The 22861-nt window shown below is 39.4% G+C and overlaps 1 protein-coding gene across 1 annotated transcript in view; it reads left to right on the plus strand.

Annotated features, from left to right (window-relative positions):
* Positions 1-781: 781 nt before the first annotated feature.
* LOC103809741 (BDNF/NT-3 growth factors receptor-like) overlaps positions 782-22861 on the plus strand; it is a gene marked incomplete at its 5' end in the record, with an annotated part of 38345 nt that continues 16265 nt past the window's right edge. The window contains one exon of the mRNA XM_009082602.1: positions 782-970. Coding sequence (XP_009080850.1) covers positions 782-970 — 189 coding nt within the window. The remainder of the gene's footprint in view (positions 971-22861) is intronic.

The raw sequence follows: 22861 nt of genomic DNA on the forward strand, positions 1-22861 counted from the left end.
AAGGCTTCTGCAGCTCACAGAAGTGGAACACTGTGCTAAGCAGGATTTTTTTTTAAATTCATTTTCAAGGTTTTATCTCTGTGGCACTTGTGTTAAAAATACAAAGCACAGAGTGAAAACAAAAACTGTCACTGAATATTGTTCATAGTAGACCTCTTTCAGGAATGTGACTAGACTCAGGTATGGGTGGGGGAGCCAGTGGAATGTTTGCCTGAGCTGGATGAGCCTCTCTGCACTGACTCCAGATTTTGCATTGGGATGGGATGTGTCTTTCCCATTACTCTTCTCAGCATCTTCGCTGTGTCTCTGTTACTGTGCGAATTGTCTCCTGGATTTTGGCCCTGAACCATGTTTCTTTTAGAAGTTACCAGCTTCCCATGTCTTTTGTCTTGTTATAATGCCAGGTAGGGCAGGTATTCCCTGGATTTGTGCTGTGTGATTCAAGTAGGGCATAAGGTAAAAAAGTTAATGCGTGTATTTCATAGCTTATTTCTGTACATGACAGAATGAGTTCAACAAATTCTGAGATCTTTCGCAGTGACAGACTGTGCTGGACCCTGACGTATTTAGTCTAGGTGATATACCAGTACAAAAAACACACCGTTCTCCATCTGCACCCAGACATATAAAATTCCTGAGGTAAGGTCAACAATGCACACAAAGAGAGCTGTTGACTATGGGAATGGAGGACAAACTGGTCAAAAAAAAAAAAAAGAGGAAAAGTGTCTAACGGAAAGGAACTAACACTGAGTTACAGGAAAATCTTTGTTTCTGACTCTAGGTCCTTCGTCGGTTATCAGCAATGATGACGATTCGGCCAGTCCCCTCCACCACATCTCAAATGGCAGTAACACTCCGTCTTCTTCTGAGGGGGGTCCTGATGCAGTCATCATTGGGATGACAAAGATTCCTGTCATCGAAAATCCCCAGTATTTTGGAATTACCAACAGTCAGCTCAAGCCAGACACCTGTAAGTACAAACAACTGTATGTGTTTTAGTCATTCATTTTACCTGTGCCTCCTTAACAGAACTAGCATAACAAAATGCTCTAAATTCCTGGGAGTGGAAGGGTGGGGTTAAAATGTATGCAGTTTGATAAAGATACATGGGATGAACTGCTTTACATCTGTCTAAGCCAAATTCAGCCCTTGTGATGTGTCAACGAAATCAGCAGTGTTGCGCTCAAAGCCCAATCCATATTCCATCAAAGTCACTGGTAGCGATTCCATTGATTTCAGTGGTCTTTGGCCAGTCCTGTGCATTGAATGTTTTCTTGGGAGAAAACAAATCTTAGGTCAGAAGGAAAGAAGCAGTATTGTTACATACGTGCTACTTTTAAATTGATTATATTGGCAGTGAACATGACCTGGCTTTCAAATCTGAGTATTTGTAAAGTTCTAAGAATGATAAGAGTTAAAACTTCAGTTCTTGTAATTTCATTGTATAATTCAACATCTGCAGACAGAAAATATGTTGAATATTTAAAAGTAGAGCAGAAGGTTGCATGATGAACAGTAAGTGTCACATACAAATTCTTTCATGTTCAGTTAGAAGCAGGTGGAATGTGAAAAAATATGAAGAGTTAAACATAGTTAACTATGAAGAATTAAAAGAAGAATATCCCTAACATCAGATGCTACTTTTCAAACCCAGTAACAGGTTTAGAATTGAACACATGAAATGTTGTTTTCAGAACCAATGATTAGCATTAATGCACATAACTTAAAAAATACCTAAAGGATTAACAGTAACTGTACAGCTTCCTACTTTTCACCAGGACACTAAAGTCTTGAGTGTTTCAGAGTGTTGTTCCTACCTATTTTTTCTCTCTTCTCTGTGCGTATGTGTGTGTGAACATGCATACATTTCTGAAGTGTCATCAGAAGTCTGAAGTGTTTCTCTGGGAAGTCACTCCAGAGATTCCCAGTATAGCTGGTGAGCATTTGGCTTCCAGCTAAGAGACACTAAATCCTGACTGTATCCTGCCCTGAATGGTATCACTTCCTAGTACAAACTGTAGCACAGGGGCTTACTGCCAAGGTTGGAAACCCTTGCCTCCAATTTTGCAAATTTTACATGCTGTAATAGGAGTCCTTCTTGACCTCTGCATGAGGACATGCATGCATGACTTCTAACATTGCAAACAAAGACCGATACTGTACTGCCACTTAATTTTTTAATATTAATGCTTATCTACATATAGATTGTATCACTAAGCACAATCCAGAAGGATCTTCCTGTAATGCAAAATGGTTTTTTGCCTTTTTATGGTACATCCCTGATGTTCACTCTTACTATAGCATTTTAGAATGGTACTATTTTGTGATTAGAAATGCCCTATTAACTCTTTTTACCAGCATATATCTGAATAATCTGGCCCAGCATATGTAGTGAGATCACAAGAAAATCACTGAATTGGTGATACTTAATCAGCAAGAGAAAAATATAATGTGAATACATTCTAATGAGAACATAAACTTCTGTGAAGAACAGAAGCTGCTAGAGAATCAGAAATGGGCAACATGCCCACTAGTGCTCTCTAATGTTATATAAAATGCCATGCTTTAAAATATGAGGCTACTGTACCTCCATTCCCAGCTGCATTAGACAACTTTATAATTGTGTAAATAAACATCAGTAGCTGCAGTTTTTAACTTCAGCATTAATGTTGAAACAACATACATGCTGTTGTGGTGAAAAACCCAAACTGTACCAAAATACAGAATCCTCTCACATTTAGTAAACTGCACATTAAGTACACATCATGGCTGATTTGTGTTAAGTATGTCCTGATCCTAAAAATACGTAAGTCTGTGTTTGGTTTTGTGTGCAATGAAACCCATATGATGTCAGGGAAACTAATCACAGTACATGAACTTCAGTTGTGTATAAATGTTTTCAGGATACATCTCAAGAGTTTGCTATGTTGCCCTGGGGAGGTTTGTGGGGCTGATGGTCTGCATTCTGCCACATTGCCACAGTGGTCCCAGTCTTTGTGGTTTTTTGTTGGTTTTTTTTTGCTTTAACAAAGAGAATCAAACTGTGGCAGTGTATAAACCAAGGCAGATTCATCCTATCACATTGAGCATCTGTCCATTAAAAAGTGTAATTAGTGGGCTTCTCAGGTGTAATTTCACATATGCTCTCTTTCCATCTCTCACTTGTTTATTATTACAGCACTATACTTGTCCTTTCTTAACCTGTCAACCTCCTCCTGATGTGTATATCTGACATTATAAACCCCTGAGCTAAGTAGCTTTCACACCTTCTTCCAGTTTAGAATAATGTCAGCTCCAGATGTCATCTGGTTTCTCATCTCCAGCAAGATAGTTAACATTTATGTTTATTTCCTCTCTGGTCTAAGCTCCATTGTGTGCTAGCGTTAAACACAACAGTCACTGACAGTCATGCTGGAAAAGTTTATGTGTTTAGCATACAATGATCTGTGGAAGGAGGTGAGACATCGAGCTAGGTGAAACTGTACGCAGATTGTATTGCAGTTTTCACAGAAACTGAAGGAATCCACGTCTGCTGTGAGTAGCAAGTGGAGTTTCTTTTTTGTTGTCTAATTAAGCTGTATTTTGACTTATCTACAGATAACCATTATTGAATACAGTGTATCAGGCTTCATTGCAAAGTATTATAAGTGTATGGGTTTAAAAGAAAATTAAAAAGTTGATTACAATGTCATTTGAAATTCTATCACTTTATCAGTAAAATGATCCTTTCACTACTGAATAACTAAATCCTGAAGAGTGATGGCTTCTAAAGAGTCAGTCTCAGGCTAAAAGTTATAGCCCTTTCCTCCTCTTGAGATACAGCCTTCAAGGTGGGAAAAGCAAGCTAATGAAGACCAAAGACCCATCGACTTCAGGGGTCAGGTTCCAGTCATTGCTCAGAAGGACTTCATTTCTGTCTGGTTTCAGCACAACTGCTCATCTGTAACTTAATTGACATTACAGTAGAAGATTACATCTTCCAACTGGTATTGGCTAATATTTCCCACTCTGACTGCTCATCATCTTAACTACCCATTTTCTAACCAGCAAACCCGCTGATGCTTCTTCAGCACTTGTCTGTCTGACATGCTATCCCAGTGCTCCTGGCTTTCACTTTCCATGTAGCACACTGATGGTTGTTGCTGGCTGGTGGGTTCATCTGCCACTCAGATATCTTGTTTATTTTCACCTTGAAAGGATACAGTCTGAGGTGCACAGATATTTTACAGACACCTACCAGACTTCTTGGTTCCTTTTTGTGTGAAATCAGAAGGTATTTCCTCTTTGCCAGTACTTAGCTAACAGCGACAGCTCTGTTTTCAGATGTGTGAGGGAGAGTCTGCAGCCTGGACATGCTGAAATGCTCTTTGCATTTAAGTCATTATAAACCAGATTGTGCTGTGTTACTGTTAGCCTGCAAACCTCTTGTCTGAGAATTACCAACAACATTCAGTTGTTGCTGTTGAAAAATGAGCCATAACTTTGTAGTGAAATAATACCACTGAGTCCAGAAACCTTGCATGGATGTCAAACCTTGCAGACATTTCTGTCCCCTGTAACCAGCTGGACAATGCAGTATCTTCTAGACACAGTAGATCGTTAGCTTCAGTAATCTATAAGCTGTCACAGATATTTTTATTTATACCATGATATTTCAAAAATTAGTGTGTGCACAGAAATTGTAGTTGCTAAAGTTGCTGACCAAGCCTACCAGACCTGTTTAAACAGGATGGAATAAACAAAGTCATTTTCCCAGGGAATGACTATGTACTTACTTCACTGCTTAGCTTGCAGCCCAGCACTTGGAATATATCAGTCTATTACTACTAGTTTTCCGTGATTAATGGTGGAAATCCAGTCAGTAAATAACTTTGCTGTGTTTGTAATAATGTGAAAAGCCAAACCTGAGGAGAGGGCATACACAAAATATCAGTGGAAGTGCTCACGTTGATATTCTCAGGGCAGAACTTGAGTAAGAAACTTCTTGCTGGTAGTTTTGGGGTTTTGAGAATCAAATTGTTCTCTGATCCTTACCACAGTAACCCTCACCCCTGATCCACAAAGTCACTGTGGTTGCTTGGGTGCAACTGAAAGGAAGAATGGAGCTTTGCCCTTTTATGGAGAGGTTTGCAAGCTCAAGGTTTCAGGCCTGGTAAGGTGGATAAATAGTTGCACTGACATCAGTTTGCACTTCCCAACTAATCTGTACTTGCAACTCATTTTATTTAATCAATTTATTTGATTTCAGTGATGGAAAAGAGCATACCGTACTAGGCAGGCTTATTGTTTAGTCAGTGGATGGTTTAGTGGCAAGATGTTCTCAGTGACTGGCCACATAAATAGCCACTGCATTTCAGAGGATGTGGTGTGGATTGTGACTTCCATATGGGAAATTTGAGTATATTCTAGAGATAGTCTTAATTTTTTTCTATATTTCTACCATTTGATATTGAGTACTTTCAAGTTTAGGAGTCTGAATATGCAGTTTAGACAATAATTATTGTATTTCCAGTTGGCCTCTTAGGAAAAGTCTGAAGCTGATTACAAGTTGGTAGAAATAATTTGAAATTAATTTTTTTAGTTTGTTGATCTAAAAAATTAATTTAGTCTGTAGCTCCAGTTCTGTAGTAAATTGCTAATTGCATGCGCAATGCTAATTTTAAAGGCAGAAGTTTTGAGAACGCCCCTCTTCTATCCTCTTCTGAACACTGAACTTTTCAATTTATGCTTAGCGATTTTCATTTACATTTTAGGGATTGTGGCATCATTTAGTTAAAGGTGATCTCAGTCTTTTTCTGACTTTCCTTGTTCTTTAACTATATATTCCTTTTAACATATACATAGCCAGACACTGAGTGTCCCTGTTAGGCAGAAAAGTTGAAGATATGCCCTGCTTCAGTCCACCACCTTCTTGAATGACTTTTAAGGGTGAAAAGAAATAGGACAGTTATTCTTTCCATTTTATCATGACTCCCACAGTAGTGGACTTTTCTCTTTAAAGCCATGGGTCTTGGAGTCTGATGATGATGTCAGATTTCATTTTAGAATGAAAAAAATCTGAAGAAAAGGTTGAGAACACGATCCAGACTCCAGAAGCCTGAGGAAACATTAAAAAATATTTCTGGATTTGTTTTTCTTTTGTTTATTACATTGTTTTTTGCTTTGTTCATTACATTCTTCTTAAACTCAATTTCATGATTTGGGATCATTTTCACATGGCAGAAGCACATAGGTGTGCAGAGCTCACCCTGCTCTGCCAGCCTGGAGAGAGCCCTGTCAGAGCCACCACAGAGAATGGATGGGAGCAGCCAGAGACCAGGACCCATGGAGTTGAATTTCGTCTCCCAGGTGGTTTGAGGAAAGGTGCAGCTGGTTGTAGTTCAATACCTGGTTGTTTTCATGGCTCTGACCACTCACACACCCTGCAAGGCAGTCTCATTAATCTTAATTTTTGAGCATGTTGACAACCTTCTCCCCAACCCTTGGATTGCTAGCAATGGGTCATTTGATATGAAAAAAAAAGAGGTATTTCCAGGGTAGGCTTGTCAGAGAGGGAATTATGATCACATGATCTGACTTTCTCAGGCATCCTTGTGCCAGAAGTTCCACAACAGAGCCTGGCCCCAGCATGTGTTTCCATACTGAGTGCACAGGCTGTCACTGCAGAGCAGATACGTGACAGTTTGGTGATACCAAAGCTACTGGCAGAAAGGAAGATTCACCAAGAGAGCCTCTGTGCTGCAGAGACCTGCCAGGCCTCTGACCCAGAGCAGCAGATCTGTCTGTTTCTGGGTGCTGCTCATCCTGCATGCACAGCATGCTTTAGAAAACAGCAACGTGCAATGAGCAGACTGCCTGCAGCAGACAGTCTCCATTTGACTCTATTTCCCACATAACAAACTATGGCATGTTCCAGGTTGTATCTGTTACCCTACACTTTCCTACAGGTTTGAGAATTAGGGGTAATTTTTGACAGACATTACAAGGTAAAATACCGTGTTGGCCCCTGTGCACAGAAGAAGGATCTCTCAAAACAAACATTCTGTGAGCATTTCAATATCTTTTGAAGGGCTTTTATATTTGAGTGACAAGAAAAAAATCTACTGTAGTGGTTTTTTAGCCAGCTAAGCCCTACGGCTGGGGATTTTCCATCAACTCCCAAAGTTCACAGAGCTGAAAATTTATAAGCAGCTCATTTTCCTATAAAAAACACCATGACCACAACAGCCAGAATGCAGAAGAGCAAAAAACTAAAGAAACTTAGCGAAATCCAGACTGGAAGGAAAAACCTCTCTATCCAAGCTGAATTTGCCATTCCTCACATTTATTGTTAGCTGGGGTTGCAGGGTGTAACAGGGCACTCAGTTTTGGATCTTCAGATGCTGAAAACCAAAAAACTTTAGATGTTGAAAGTCAAACATGAATTGAGGTTGAGATTACAAGGAGGGGTATACACATTATATTTACTTCTTGTCCTGATCCCACTGTGTGGTTTACTCCAGAGATATCTTATTGGCTGAATAAGGTTATAAAGATATATGAAGGCATGTTCTATCATCTTGACTAAATTGATGGTGCATTTTAATCTGATTCCTGGCACCATTTCAAATGCATGTCTTTGCAATTGTTCATCAAGTCATGGGTATATCAGAAATGAGAGCTGTATACATTGGCAGTGTATTTTAATTAGTTGCATTTGACTTTTGTTTTCTCCCAGACTGCAGCATATGGAGTCTCAGGTATTTTTCCCGGTAATATAGTCACGTATTTCCTTTGCCCAGCTAATAACATGTATCAGGGAATACATAACTTCATGAGGAATTGGACACTTTTACTCCTGCCGTTCATTCTGAGACTGAACAGACCTGCATTTTTTTTGTTTTCCAATCAGATAGAAGAAATTTTTCCAAAGGCAGGAGCCTTCCATTTGAAAAGTATGAACTTACACCTAATTAATAATTTAGAATTTGAAAAAAAAGGCATATAAAGTCCCTCATTCAGTGTAAAGATGAACCTATAGAATCACTTTTTCCTACAGATATTCCTTGCATTACAGTCTTGATCTGTCCATGAAGTCCATTTACATCTAATAAAAAAAAAGGAAGATATCATGCTCTCTGCAAAATATTTGCATTTCATCACACAGAAGGTTTTCTGTGACCAGAATTATTCAGTAAACTATTTGCACTGAGAGTCCAAATGCTGGAAATGCAGCTACAAGAAAGAAAAGCTTTGACTCTAATCTCTACTTTGTGAATAGCACAAGTGTTTTAGCACCTGGAAATAACAGCACGTGAAACATACTTCTGGGTAAGTAGTAGATTTTATAAGAATATCTGAGCAGTGAAGATCAGTATGAATTTGAGCTACAGAGTACAAGGCAAGACAGTATAAAACATGCACTCTCAAGGAAATGTCCAGTGTCAAAATTCAGGTAACACATGCACCTTGTTAAATTTGTCAGGTAGACTTCAGATCAGAGCACTCTTCTCAGTACAGCACTGAAGTGTACTGTCTGCATCAAGCCCAACCATGGACTTCATGTGAAGAGCACACTATATAAGTGAAATTAAACACATGTTTGAGCATTCTCTGCCATTAGGGTATTCATCAAGGTCAAGAAACCCAACACAGTGTTTTTATAGTAGGTATAATCTCTGTGACATTGCTACATTCAGTTTGTCATTTGATGATATGCCTGTATCATACGCTGTTTTGACACCAAAACACCTAGCTAAATACATAAATGACAAATAGCACCGTTTACATTGCAATGATTATATTACGCCTTTCAGATTGTGCTGCAGACTAGGTTCTATGGATGTTGATTTTATATACAGAAACCTGTAGATGTATGTAAAAGCATAATTGGTAAATAACATGATAGAGGTCAAATGCATAATACTTACTTTTAAGCTGAATGGGGAAAAAAGCGTAATCCATTGTGAAAAACTCTGTATCATAAGCCTATATATGGAAGCAGGATTGGACCTTGAATTGATTCCTTTTTTTGGGCAAAATGAGAAATACATATACCAGGGAGGCAAGGTAGTCTAAGTAAGAATAAAATGAGAAATTCTAAGTCTGATAAAGTAAAAGAAAGTCGGAAATAAATAACTTTGTAGCCAAAATTATTTCATAAACTCCACTTCTAATTTCCTTGAGTCCACCAGCAAGGAAATGCATCATTAATACGAAAATGAGTGTGTAAAAATGCAATTAGCACAAACTCACCCAAAGATGAATTTTGGGAGTAAATTATCAGGAATGCAGTTGTCCACAGTAAGCATCGGCTAAGACAGGGTAATGTTTATTGCAGTTGCAGTGTGAGCCATGTCATTTTTCAACTGTGTATAGCATCTTCCCTGCTCTTGCCACCAGCTGTCTCTGAGGAATTAAGGCTGAAAAGTGCTTTGAGACTGATGTTTGAGAGAGGTTTACCAGTTTGTGTCATGCAGGAAACCATGTGGTTGGCTTTGCAAGTTTGTCTATCTGTCCAGGGCCGGGAGGTTCTGGATAGCAATGGGTTATGTTGTTCCTGGAGACAACAGAACTGCAGAATGGTCGATGGCCCACTCTGAGTGTGTGCATGCCCCTCCTGTGCTTCTGTGTATGAATGGGAGTTTACTGACTTGAATGGCAGCCCATGCACCAGGCAGGAGTTCACCTGCTCTGTGCTGTTTCTCCCTTTCCTGCATCATTTGTACTCTGACTATCAGATTGTGTGAGAGAACTGCTTTCCCACTGCATCCCACTGGTGTTGGAGCTGAGGGCTGGGATGCGGAAAGCTCATGCTTTCACCCCTGCTGTGCCACACCCTGCAAGCAGGAGTGCTTATCAGCTGCTTTTTTAGTCTTTGGCCTGTGCAGCTTGATTACCTTCTGTCTTGAGGAACTTTTCCCAGCAAAAAATGCTACCAAGGTTCATAAGGTCTGGGTGTGTTAGGTTTGGTTTTGACAGGGTTTTGCTGGGGAGCTCCTCAGTGTCTCAGGCTTTGCTGCATGTGTATTATGGGCATAGGGTAGACCAGCAGTAAGTGGAACCTAACAGACATTTAAAATGTCATCAGAGATAAAAGTAACACAGTTGGTAATGTTATGAAATACTCTGTAATGTTCTGCAAATATTTTTTTTCAGCATAACAACCTTGTTAATTAAATCTCTCAACAGGCTTCTCATGTTCTACAATGTCAGTTGGGGAAAAATTATAAGGTTATTTTTTCTCACTGGAAAGTGTTTAATTAATATGCCAATTTTAGTTTAGACATACATTCTGTAAAATAAATACCTGAGCTCAGCATTTTTGGCTCATACGAAAACATAGGTAGACAATTCCAGGAACATGCTTACATCATTAATTAACAGAAATAAAATCTTTACATGTGAAATGCATTTTATGGCAATCTTTAGAGCCCTCACATCCTCACTTTACCTTAAGCTAGTTTTCTTTTGATTTGTTGGACAGAAGTGAGAGCACCTTTCATGACCATCTGCTTTCTCGGTTAGGGATTCTGAAGGGACCTCTGTTAGTGGAATGAGCAGAGACAGGCAGCCCTTGAACTCAGTAGTACCTGGCGCTGAGGGCTGTTATGAATTTCCCAGCCTGTGATTGAGCAGGACATTCCACAGAGGATGGATTATTGATCTTCAAAGGCCATTATGTGGGTTAAAGCATGAGGCATACAGATCTGGTATGAGGTGAACACTGGCTTGGTCTTATCTCTAGCCCATTGATGCCCATAATAATTGAAGACTATTATTTGCAATTGAGAGGGATTCACTGTGGCTGAAGGACAAAACCCCAGCAGGGAAAAAAACATGTCAAATAACCTAAGCCAAGATCCTGCAAGAGGTGTGAAATTGTTAAAGTTCTGTGGATGGAAAGTTGTGTAGTACCTCTGTCTAGTCATTTGCTTTAGCTTTCAGGGACAATTAAAAGGAAAATATATTGCATGGGGGTATTATTTGCATTTAGAAGAAATGTGTGGTGTATAAATACCAATTATTGCCGGTTTCTCTAAATTGTGGCATACCTCTGTATAACTAATACTCTAGGGACTTCTTTCTGTAGTTTCTGCATTTGTGGAATATAAATTCCATGAAAGGGCATTCAGGTGCTAGATAAAATGACGATCTAGTTTTCTAAATAACTCCAAACAGCTTCGAAGTTTATAGTTTGGTTAATAAAATTCAGAGTCTTAGTCAGCTTAGTAATTTGGGAAATTCTAGTAAATGACTGCTTCAACTTTGGCTACCTAAATGCCTTTGAGAACTGGTTGCTGTAAACTACCTTGAAAGTCGGTAGTTGCACAGGATGCAGGAAAAGGCTTCAAGAGGATCCCTCGAGCAGCACTGAGTTGTATTGGAGAGTTGGAATCAGAGTTAAGAAGATGGAAAGTGAAACTGTCTTCACAGCTTCTGTCCCATCTTTCCTTCTCGCACCTTGGTTTGCGTCCCACAGAACTGGAAAGAAAGAATAGAAAATGCTGTGGTTGTCTCTATCATGTGGCTGTTTATTTCCAAGACTGGACAGTGAGAAGCCAAATCTAACTTCAATCTCCAGTTTATATCATTTTAAAGGGAATACAGATTTGACAGAATTTTCAGCTGCCATTATGAATCCTTCTTTGAGCTACAGTTTGTTAGAAACTTTCTGAAGTGAAGCCATTCCCACATGGCTTTTCTCATTTCTGAGTGTTGCTAAGGTTTTGTTTAGATTTGGTTTCTTAGGCTTTCTTTTCTCTCATACTTTTTGGTGCCCACAGCTTGGAAGGCCTGTGGCTGCCTTAACAAAACCCGCCAAAAATAGCTGAAAACAATACCCGTCAAGGGAAGCGTGTCCCATACAGAGTAGGGAGGAACACAAAAAGAGAGAAACAAATGCAAAAGAAACAAAAGAACCTCAGTCTCAGCTTTTGACAAAGAAAGCACAAGACATGACTGATTTGTTCCAACCACTTGTGCAGGAGGACATGATTTATCTTGTCCCTGTTTTATTCTCATCAGAAAAAAAACGACTGTTTTGCAGTATTTGCAGTCTCCACTCAAGAGGCTCTTGAGACTGAAATAGCAATAGGATTGCCTCCAGACAGAAATGCACTGACCTGCCCTGTGTAGGAGAGCTTGAAAAGCTCCTTTTTGGGTGGTAAAGCACAAGGCAAAATCTTACAGACTAATTCTTCATCCTCTGATGTAGAAGTGGAAGTACCCTGTTACAGTGTTGCTCTTTTCAGGACTGTGTTCTCATACATTTGTGATGCTTTGGCTCATGAAGTTCACTTGTGCAATGGTGGGTGCACAAAGGTGCTGTATAATCAGGTGAGAGTAAAATGATTTGTGTTATCATTGTCCAGCAATCCCATTCTGGTCTATGGTGATGCTAAATTCTCACTGTATTTTGCATACTGTATCTGCTCAGTTCAGGAATGAACAAATTGCTACAGCGGATCACAGTAGTAACTCTTCTAGTACCTAAAAATAGCAATATCCATTAGAAATATTTCATTAAAAAAATATCAAAAAAACTCTAAGGCATGTATTTTTTCTAGGTCTTCCAACACATGGAGATTGGTTTATGCTCAGTGTCATATTGGCATCCTTTTCTAAATACTCACCCTGTCTAATAAACCAGCAAATGGGTTAAACTCCCTCCATAGCATGTAGCAGCTTCCCTGACATTAACAGCAATATATTAGTATCCTCCCATGGCCAAAACCCTCAGGACCAGGAGAACAGTGGAGATGGGGGATCGGAAACAGCTAAAAGGCCAGAGGCTCACAGCTAACCCCCAGCCATTGCAGCAGAGAACTGTCACACACTTCTCCTGGCAGGCAGTGATGTGAAAAGCTGTTAACATCCGCAGAGATGCATTAGTGTCCTGCATCCAGTGCAACCTGAGGTAGGGTTAGATTCGATGATCTTAGAGGTCTCTTCCTACTCGGCTGATTCTATGATTCTATGTCTCTGATCCCTCACAGCATTCACAATGTGCCTGGAGAAGGGACTGCTGGCTGCCTCTCTGTAGCAGGGAAAGTGCAGAGGCAAATTTGCCATCCCTCAGTTCCTGCAGCCCATGGCTGACTAGAGATGTAAACTGCCTTTGGCTTCAAGTCACAACAATTCTCGGTCCACCGCTGGAGAGGGTGGATTTGTAGGCTGGACTCCTTCAGCTGCCATAGCCAGCCCCAGCAGGCATCAGACAGGAAGCTCAAAAACTCTTTGCTCAGCTCACCCTTGAAGGAAGGGCCCTTTCTGTCTTGTGCCTCACCCTAAGCGGAGACATCAGGTGCACGTTTTCAGTGAGGTTTGGTTTCAGACATAGTAAATCACAGTTCTCATCCTGAAGATGTGGTATTACACAGACTTAAGACTCAAATTCATGCAGTCCTTCTTGGAGACCATATTTCCTTTTTGTCTTAGCATTTGCATCTGAAGAGGAAGATACCTATTTCCCAACTCACTGAAGTCTTTTGCATTATGATGCAGCATGCTTCCTTGCTGGAATTGATTTCACACGTTTACCACAATGTTTTGTTGCACCTGAAGGTAGTAATTTTTTGCCTCTCTTAATGGCAGCATTTTAGAGAACCCTGAAATTGTAACACACGAGGGAATGAACACAGTTCAAAAATAAACTATATCTTTCAGAAATCATAGAATCGTATACTCATAGAATCAGTAAGGTTGGAAAAGACCTCCAAGACCATGAAGTCCAACCTTTGGCTGAGTGAAGATTAGAGAAGTTTCAGCTTTTCTTTGCAGTGATAACTTTCTTTTAGCAGCCTATCCCAGAACTGATTTCCCATGTTAACCAACATGAGTCTTTCCTGCCTGTTGATTTCTGTGTATATTGAGTTTGGCCTCAACATCTGAAGCAGGACTATGGTAAATGGCAGCATTAAACAAACTGGTGAGAGATTTATTTTGGACTGGTAAATTTTCTTGACTGAAAGACAAGATGTTTTCAATGTAGAACAAAGCACACAGGTGTTCACTGCTCCTGCAGAAGACACTTTGCCATATCAACATTGCAGCTTGTGTTTATTGACAGAATATGTACACAGAAGTATGTAAAGCAATTTCTATGGGAAAAGCACAGAAAAACATTATGTGTTTTTCGTAGTAGTGGAGAGAAAGTGTACAGAAAAATCATTCTTTTTTTTTCCTCTGGTCTTGGGATGGAGTCTCTGCCTGAGTGCGCAGTACCAATTTTTCATCATATAAAAAAAAACTGTGCCTGCCCACAGTGAGCTCTGGCCTCATCAGACCAGTTGTCCTATCTAAATGTCTGTAAAAGCTCTTAAGAAACATTTCATCATACTTTTTATGACATTTCTCTATGGGTATACTATATACAAGCATACATGTTAAAATTCACACTATTCATTAACTAAAGCATCTCAAGAGATGTGTTTTTATTTTTAGGGAAGGAGGCCAATTATTTAAATGGAAATGCAGACTCAGGAAAGATATCAGTCCTGGTTTTAAATCTTTCCTAGATCTCCACACTATTAAAATAAAAAAAGGAAATACTAGTTTACAAGCTAGGATATAAACCCTCCGTGATCACAAGCTGCCCGTTATTCCCTGCTCTGCTTTCTGCTTGAAATTCTGCAAGGCTGTGTCAGTGCTGAGCTGGAGTTGGGGTTGCGCATGGCATGTTAACTTTCTGGAGAATCAGGCTAAGGAGGCCACAGATCAAAGCCTATTTGAACATATTCAAGCCAAATCTAGTGAGTACTTTCTTTGTATTTGGAATTAGCTTTTGGGTTGTTGCTTTTAAGTAAACTAATGAGCCGTTTAATACTATGCAGGCTAAGCATTTCTGCATTCTGATTCACTTGAATTATTGAGGTTCTTGGTGTGTGTTGTTAAATTGTGCAAGCTGTAGGATGACTGTAAATAAAATCACACTTGAGCAGCTGGTACTCAGTCTGAGCCACAGAAGGTGATTCTTTGATTCATAGGAGACAAAGGTTTCTTCTCCCTTGCTCTTCAACCCAATGAAAGGTGGTGGAGCAAAGTATCAAAGAAAAATATGTAAGGATTTATGAAAAAACACCCTGTACATGAATGCAAAAAAATATGAAGTATATTATTATATTCAGTCTCTTAATGTGGTACTCTCTTACAGTAAGGTTATGGGACAATGTAAAGGCAATGCAAACTCCTTAACAATTTGCTTGTTACTATTAACAGGCAGCTGCTCTGTATGGACAGAATTCATTCTATGTCCTCAGGCTTTGCTGCAGGGAATACCTCCCATGTTGGGAGAAATGGAGAAAATACTCTTATCTTTAGGTTTAAGCCAGCAAGCATGTTAAGGGTGACGCTGACATCATAAATATAAACTCCGAGACACAGTTACTAATAAAACTCATTAGATGAGACAAAACTGTACCAACACCACAAAGATGAAGAAGATAAATCATGCTTGGACAATGGGGAAGCTGGAAGGAATATACAAAAGCCTGCGACTTGCATGTACCCAAGCAATAGCCACTGAAGGCTTCACTAAGTGTCATCTTGTGAGACAGCCATGTGTACAAATCTCCCTCTGCCAGACAAAGAGAAAGAAGGTGAGGAAGCAAAAATGAATGAAAAGATAAGAAAGACAAAAGGATAGACTGGTTGGCAATTTTCTCAATGAAGCCTATATTTTGTAGTCATACTGCCTCAAAGTTAAAGCGATTAAAGTCACTACCTAGGTTTTGCCCTCCCTCATTTCAGGATTAGGATTTGGAGGGCAAAAGGATTTAGGCAAGTAGGCTTTGCTTTTGATACATTACCCAACTTGTTAAAGTGTTTGATTAAGGATTTTTAAATTGCCTTTCACTAGGCTGATGCGTTCATCGAGTTTTCCCTTTTTCTTACATTCATCCTGACAGGCAGCTAATTGAATACCCAGGTTGGTTTGGGAAGGAAATTTTATCCACACTCCTCTGGAGCCCCAGTGAAAAGAACTGGAGGTTGGCGTAGCAGGGCCTTGTATGTCAATTTGGTTTTACAGCTTTTAAACTGATGTTTATTGCTTTTCTAGATGTTCAGGAGGGAATTATTGTTCAATTCCCACTGGCATTCCATCATGATCGTAATTATAAAATGTCTCAGGTCTTTGAGGAGTGTGAAAGGATCAATAGAGTACAAGAGAGATGAAGAACAAAAACCTCTTCTGGGTCACTGTTTATTTCTGTATCTGTCCATGACCTCACCTCCAGATCTCAGCTGCTACTTATGCTGCTGAAGACACAAGGAGAAAGATTATTGGGGTGCTGGGAGAAGCCAAAAGTAACAGCAGTGCTTGTGATTATCAAAGGTTCTAGATATTTAAGAGATACCATGATTTGCATTGGTTGCTGAAAAGCGGAGGAGCTATTCTTCAGATTTTCTTTGTATTAGGAGTATTAATATAACAGCACCAACCTTACTGAAGATGAGATGGCCCACCGTAATTCAAATGGTGGGTTCTAACACAAAAATATTGCTGTATGCGAAACTTTTTCTCTTCCAAAGAATTTATGCATAGATGAGTACTTGCTGTAGCATAGGAATTAAATTGCAGAATCCTTCTATGTTTATCATTTTGTTCAGTCTGGGAGAGATTTTCATAGCAATTGCTTTTAACTCACAACATTCAGACCAGGATGTAAAGTTTGTCAAAAGTAAGTTGTTTTCAAATCTTGGATTTTTGTTCAAACTTCTATAAATTCATTAGATCTTGTTTACAACCCTGCTGTGCTTACTTTCATTCTCCACATCCTTCCAACTTGCATGTGGCTTTTACTGGGTAAGTTTCCTGGGAGTCAAATTTGGTAGCCTCTGGATAAGAAGGAGGAAAACGATTGGTGGAGGAATGTGCTGATATGCAGGTGTCCTGCACAGGCTTATCTATGAGACTGATAACCAGTTCTTCATCTGAGGGTACCTTGAAAAAGTGGTTCCTCCACCATAATGCAAAGTGAGAGAGGAAGGCCCTACTGCCTTTACCACTTTGTGTGACCAGAATAATCCAGCCTTTACTGATTTATTCCATCTTCAATACTACTTCTCCCCCTCCAGAGTTCCAGGGTAGTAGCTGAGATTTTAAATGCACAGAAGTAAAGCTGTTCAAAAATAGTTATTCTCCCATGGGAGATTTCAACATTTCAAGATTGCTTTCTGCTTTAAAATGTAAGTGAAAGGAGGGGGCACTTAGTTCAATTTTGTCTTAATTTTCAACTTGAAATGTTGAAATGGAAAAAATGTGCATCTTCAATAAAATTTAAATAATGTGGCATTTTAAAATGAAAAGTTCATTTGGGAAAATATTTCAGAATTATGGGTAAGAGGATTTTTATATGTGTATTTTTTCTGGAGGACAGGAAGGATTTTTCTACCTGGGAATGTTAAATTTGATTCTTTGTTTTTAGGAAGCCAAAAAGCTAACTGAAAATCAACATTTTTCTGCTGCCAAATCTTTGAAACTTTATTTTATGTCATGAACATTTGTCAGTGACATTTTTGACTGGCTTTATGCTGAGATCAGTGCTGTGGGAACCAAAATTTTGAATGCCCTGCCTTGTGTTCAATTAATATTAGTACATTTTCTTTCATTTCTACATCTGTTTCCATTAATTTTCTTGCTGAACATATCTGCTAAAGAGAGGGACTCTATAAGATAAAAAGGATTGTATGTTACTTCAAATGTTATCCAACAAGTTCAAACCTTCTTGGATTAAAGGGTGAAACTCCACTGAAGTCAATGGAGCTTTAAATATTGGCACCACCAGAAAATTTGTCCCATGGAGTGCAATTGCATTGTCACATCTTGAATGCTCTTCATTCTCATGACAGACATTACTAAACAAGTGTCTTTTCAAGCACTTATGCAATTATTATTTTCAAAACTCATTTCCTCAGAGAGGTCAAAAGCTCTTCTCATCACCATAGGGAACCCATGGGAATTTCGACATTCTGAAGTACTGCAGGTATCCAACTGCATTAAAATGTTGACCCCTTTTTTTCAGTTCTTCTTTTTAACCATGCTTTGTTTTTGTCATGAATCAAAAGTGGTAGAATCTAATTATTTTTTGATTGGAAGGACAAACATTCCAGCAGGAAAAATGTCACATTAAAATCTGATTACTTCCATAAAAGAAATTCCCTTAGTGAAAAGGCCTTATCCCCAATTGCTTTGTATCACTAGTGTGATGTTATAATATCATTTTTATACCATGTTTCTGGCAATTTTCAGTATTATCGATGCAGAAAATAGATGGCAGATCTCCTCCAAAAGGCAAATGTTTTTTCCTGCTTGGCTGTACAGTAAAGCTGGAGTTTTCCCTCCTTGCCTATTTTGATATTTTTCCTTAACAACCAAAACAAATTAATTATTTATTATTATTTGTGTACATCACATTAGAACCCAAGGTCCAAACAAGACCTCACTGTGCAAAGCATTGGGGGATCCACAGCAGCAAATCACCCCTGCCTGAAGAGCTTTTGGACTATGGCTCCACTCCTGTAATCTGGAGATAATTGGTTGTCCTGTGGGCAGGTTACAGACCTGGGGCTTCACACATGGGGTGAAGAATGGGGGACGGATGCTTGGTTGTCCAAGCTCCCTGTACAAGCAGGGAGTCCCAGGGATTAAATCCCTTGCCCCAGATCACACAGGAAATCTGTGTCTGACCCTGAGGTGGAAGCCAGATCTCCTGTGTGGCAACCTCATCCCCTGACCCATCCGTCCTTGCTCCCCAGTGTCATGTTGGCCTCCAGCGCAGAAACTTCTAACCGAGGAATTTTCCATTGAGTTCTGCTGCTGATGAGTTTCTTTCTCACCAATAGGTGGAAACTGACAGCCCGGTTTCTCAGGTGACACAAGGAACGGTTCTGCCATCCCAAATGAGGCAGGAAAAACATCACGCAGAACAAGGAATTTTCCATAAGAAACTGTACCATAGCAACTGAAAAAGACGTTGAAGCACATTACACTTTCTCAGCTTGTTGCAACCTGTGCTTTGATGCAACAGGACATCAGAAAAGCGAAGACTTGAGTTTTTTGTTTTGCTTTTCCTTACTTATTTCTTTGGCCAGGAGAGTGATTGCTTTAACTGGTGCTGCTTGATCACAATGAATTTATGGCGAACTTGTGTAACCTTTCCACATCCGTCTCCAAAGTCTGTGCCAGAGCCTGTGTTCTGGCATGCATTGTCATGCTATAGCTGGGGAGGGTGAGGGATTTACATCTGCAAAATTCCATAAGAGATCACAAGCTTCTGAAATTGTAGGATAACTAACCAAACAGGATGCAGAAATATTTCCAACAGGCTGGCAGCTGTGCAATATGTGGCATTAAAATAAAATTGAGTCACTAAGAAGTAGTGATACATAAGCTAGCAAAAGTTTGTGTCTTTTTTTCTAATCATACCCCAAATATGATTGTCTAGTGTAACATAAAAAAAAATATCATTGTGCAGAAAAAAGTGGCTTGTGTCATTGCTTTGGATATGGACAAATTCTTGCTGTAGTAGGCATAGTATTTATTTTAAATGTTGCATAAAATCTGTAAGGGAAGTCTTTACAGGGCAGATGTTTATCTTGTTCCTGAGCAGCTTTAACAGACTGTTCAGAATGAAGAAATCTAAATTAACAGGACCTAAAATGCTTAAGTGAGTAAATGGGGATATCTGATTATTACTACTAATCAACTGAGGTCTGGAGGTTCCCTTTCTTTTGAACTGGAGCAGTTTAGTAATCTTCCTTTTCTGCTTTTTTCAGAATTCATGCAGTACCCTGCCCATATTTTCTCCCTCCCCTATGCCTCTTCTCAAGCCCATCACCAGTTTAGTATTGAGCTTGTCACTGGAGGCAATAAAACTCCACAGTCTGGATCCTGTATATCTGTAAGAATTACTGGGGTGGAGAACTCCAGCACTTAGCACTTTTTCTGTGTATGTACTGTCTTTTTGTTCAAACTCACAACCTGTCCAATTTCTGAGGTATTTCTGAGGCTAGATGCCCCTCATTTCTGTGAGACCGCTTGTTTCAGATTCCCCTCAATGTCAGTGACAGAGTCTCTCATTGATGTGGGTAAGTTGCATCAGAATCCTGCAGAGCTGGACTGGAACTAAAAACACTGTACCGGAGCAGGAGTTGTCACAGCTGTCCTTAACTGGGGCTTCCAGCAAGGTCTGTATGTGAAAGCACAGTACTTTTTGTGCAGTTACAGGGATAATGCAGGTTTTTGAACCACTTGCTCCTAGCTAGTCTCCTAGCTTTCAACTTGGTTAATTATGGGCAAAAATACCTTTTAAGATAGTATTGAGAAGAGATTTTTTTCCTAATGATGGTTTTTGGCTGGTTAGCTAGAATAGCCCTCATTAGGATGCAATTTACTATTTTATCCAGTTTCCACAATAACTGGCATTTTGAATGCCTACTTGGCACAATATGAAGGCAAATGATTCCAGTAGCTCCTGTTAAGAAATTTTGTTTACATCTATGAAGGTGTGGAAAGGGAGCTACTGCAAGTAGTTTTGAAGTGCTGGTTGTGGTATGTTAATCCCTTAGGGCCTGTTTATTTTTAAGCAGGATAGTACATAAAAGACTGTAAACTAACAACATACAGACTGGAATAAGCAAAGAATTAGGGCACTTAGCTAGCAGCAGACCTCACATTTTCTTTTGTTCATGGCAAGTGTTTTCTTCTTTCTTTTATGTCTTAAATTAGGGGATGCTGTGGGTTTCTTAATTGCTTTCTTCAGCAGCTTCTCTTTGTGGCTGTTAATCTAGAACTCCACTGACTTCCCCAGCTCACATTTTGTGAGTAAGGATTACTTTCATGGCATACAAGATAACACTGAAGGCATTGCAAGAGAAAGAGTGCTGGTTTAAAATATTTTTTTCTGAATGTATTCTTCTCTTTTCAGTGTCTTTTATTTTTGAGTGCATTATAATGCACTTAAACTTTAAGGAGGCCAGAATCTGTGAAAATAAAACAGAGTATTTATTGCAGCCAAGTCCAGATCTGAAGAGTTTCAATTTATCTTGAGATTAAGAAATTGATGGTAGTGATGAGTTTATGCCATTGTTTTCAAAATACACCAAATAAGAACCTTGAAGAATATGTAACTTACACTTTATAGTTTCATGGCAATGTTCAAGTAGAAAGTAATGAGGTTTTTTTTTAAAAAAACCCACCGCTATTATGAAACAGCTAGGTATGAATTTCTGGCCTTATTTTCTAGGTTGGGGAAACAGTCATGAAGAGATTCACTCAGCAGAAGCCTCCTAAGAGTTGTTTGCCAAAGCACTGGTGACAAATACCTTTATATGTGTGTGTGTATGTGTGTGTGTGTGTGTGTGTGTGTGTGTGTGTGTGTGTCTAGGTTTCATAAGCAAACAATGCTGCCTCTCTGTAGTTTATCTGTAAGGAAAAATGCAAACCAGTAATGGTTATTTTTGCAGTTAGAGTCTGTTGTATTTGTGGAACATGTGGCTGAATTACCATTCTCCTTCTGAAGAAAATGTTACAACAAGGGAAGGAAAAGTGTGAAAGGGAAGAAGCAATGGTGAAAACAGCACACTAGCCTGTAAATTAGTTGAGGATTGTACATGGAAAACACTGGAAAAACTACCCAAGAAATCTTGAAATTGGTTTACAAATAATTATATCAGCTTCTGACCCTTCTTCTTCTCATTAAAATTCTGACCAGAAGGACAAGCTAGAAACACAGAGTCCTGGAAATTGCTTGAGGGACATTTTGTGCATATTGTACTACCAAAAGGCAAAGTATCTCCCCAGCTACACAACAGACTTCAGACAGGTCCCTCCTAAAAGCAGGTCTGTACTTGCCCTCCTGCTGCTGGTGGTCTTGCAGGAGGCAGCCCTTAATAAGCACTGCTTGTAAAGTGGTCTCTTAATGTACCCTGGTGACATCTTGTCTGTAAAGTTAACAATAATGCTTTATGCACCTGAGTGTTTTAGTTAAGTGCAGACCAGATTTATATCGAAGAACAACACCCATTTCCTTAGCTGCAACTGTCAGTACAAGCAACTTGAGACAAAAATGCAGCTGCTTCACTGGTAACAGTAAAAGTTATGGCAATTTTTAATATTTACTGATAAGCACATGGGTACTCTACCATTACACTTCAACAAATGTAGTAGCCATTCAAGTTGGTTACTGCTGCTCAAAATGCTTTCCAGGTACATAACTATGTAGGCAACTGGTATTTATTGTTCTGGGAAAGAATTTGAAATTCAGAAGGAAGGGGAGAAAAAAATTTACATTTTGCTATTTTTGTTCTGTGCAGACCATGGTTGCTGTAAATATCATGTACAGTAGTTGGAACAAAACAGTTTTGTTTTTTAAGAGCAACAGTCGTAGAGATGCTAGGTGAGAAAAGAACTTTTCTGGTCCATGCATTTTTGGTGTCTTGCAGAGACTGCCAGAATTACATTTGCATTAATTTCAGTCTACAACAAAAATTACAGAAGATTCAACTGTAAGTACTTTCCAAATACAAAGAGCACAGGAGAGAAAGAGGACTATGATTCCTGGTGACATCTATTAAGCTTTTATGGAATATCATATGTGTGTACTAGGTGTCACCATAAAATTAGCTGGTACTAATTGGTCACAGCTGCCAACTCAGTCTGCTTCTGAGTGTAACACTCTTCTTTAGGTCGCATTCATTATACTGACATCGTATGTCAGATCCTGAATAAAGTTCATTCAGCCATTTCTGCTGTTCTTCTTGTTTGCCCTGCTATGTATGTGTGCCGCCATCAGCGAGAGTTCATGTCTCCTCAGCAAAGCCTGGGTCTGTGTGCTTTGGGAAATGCATGTCTCGGGTATCTGCCCAGTGGCCACTTCTC

The sequence above is a fragment of the Acanthisitta chloris genome, unplaced genomic scaffold (genome assembly GCF_000695815.1).
Source record: "Acanthisitta chloris isolate BGI_N310 unplaced genomic scaffold, ASM69581v1 scaffold22459, whole genome shotgun sequence".
Classification (NCBI taxonomy): domain Eukaryota; kingdom Metazoa; phylum Chordata; class Aves; order Passeriformes; family Acanthisittidae; genus Acanthisitta; species Acanthisitta chloris.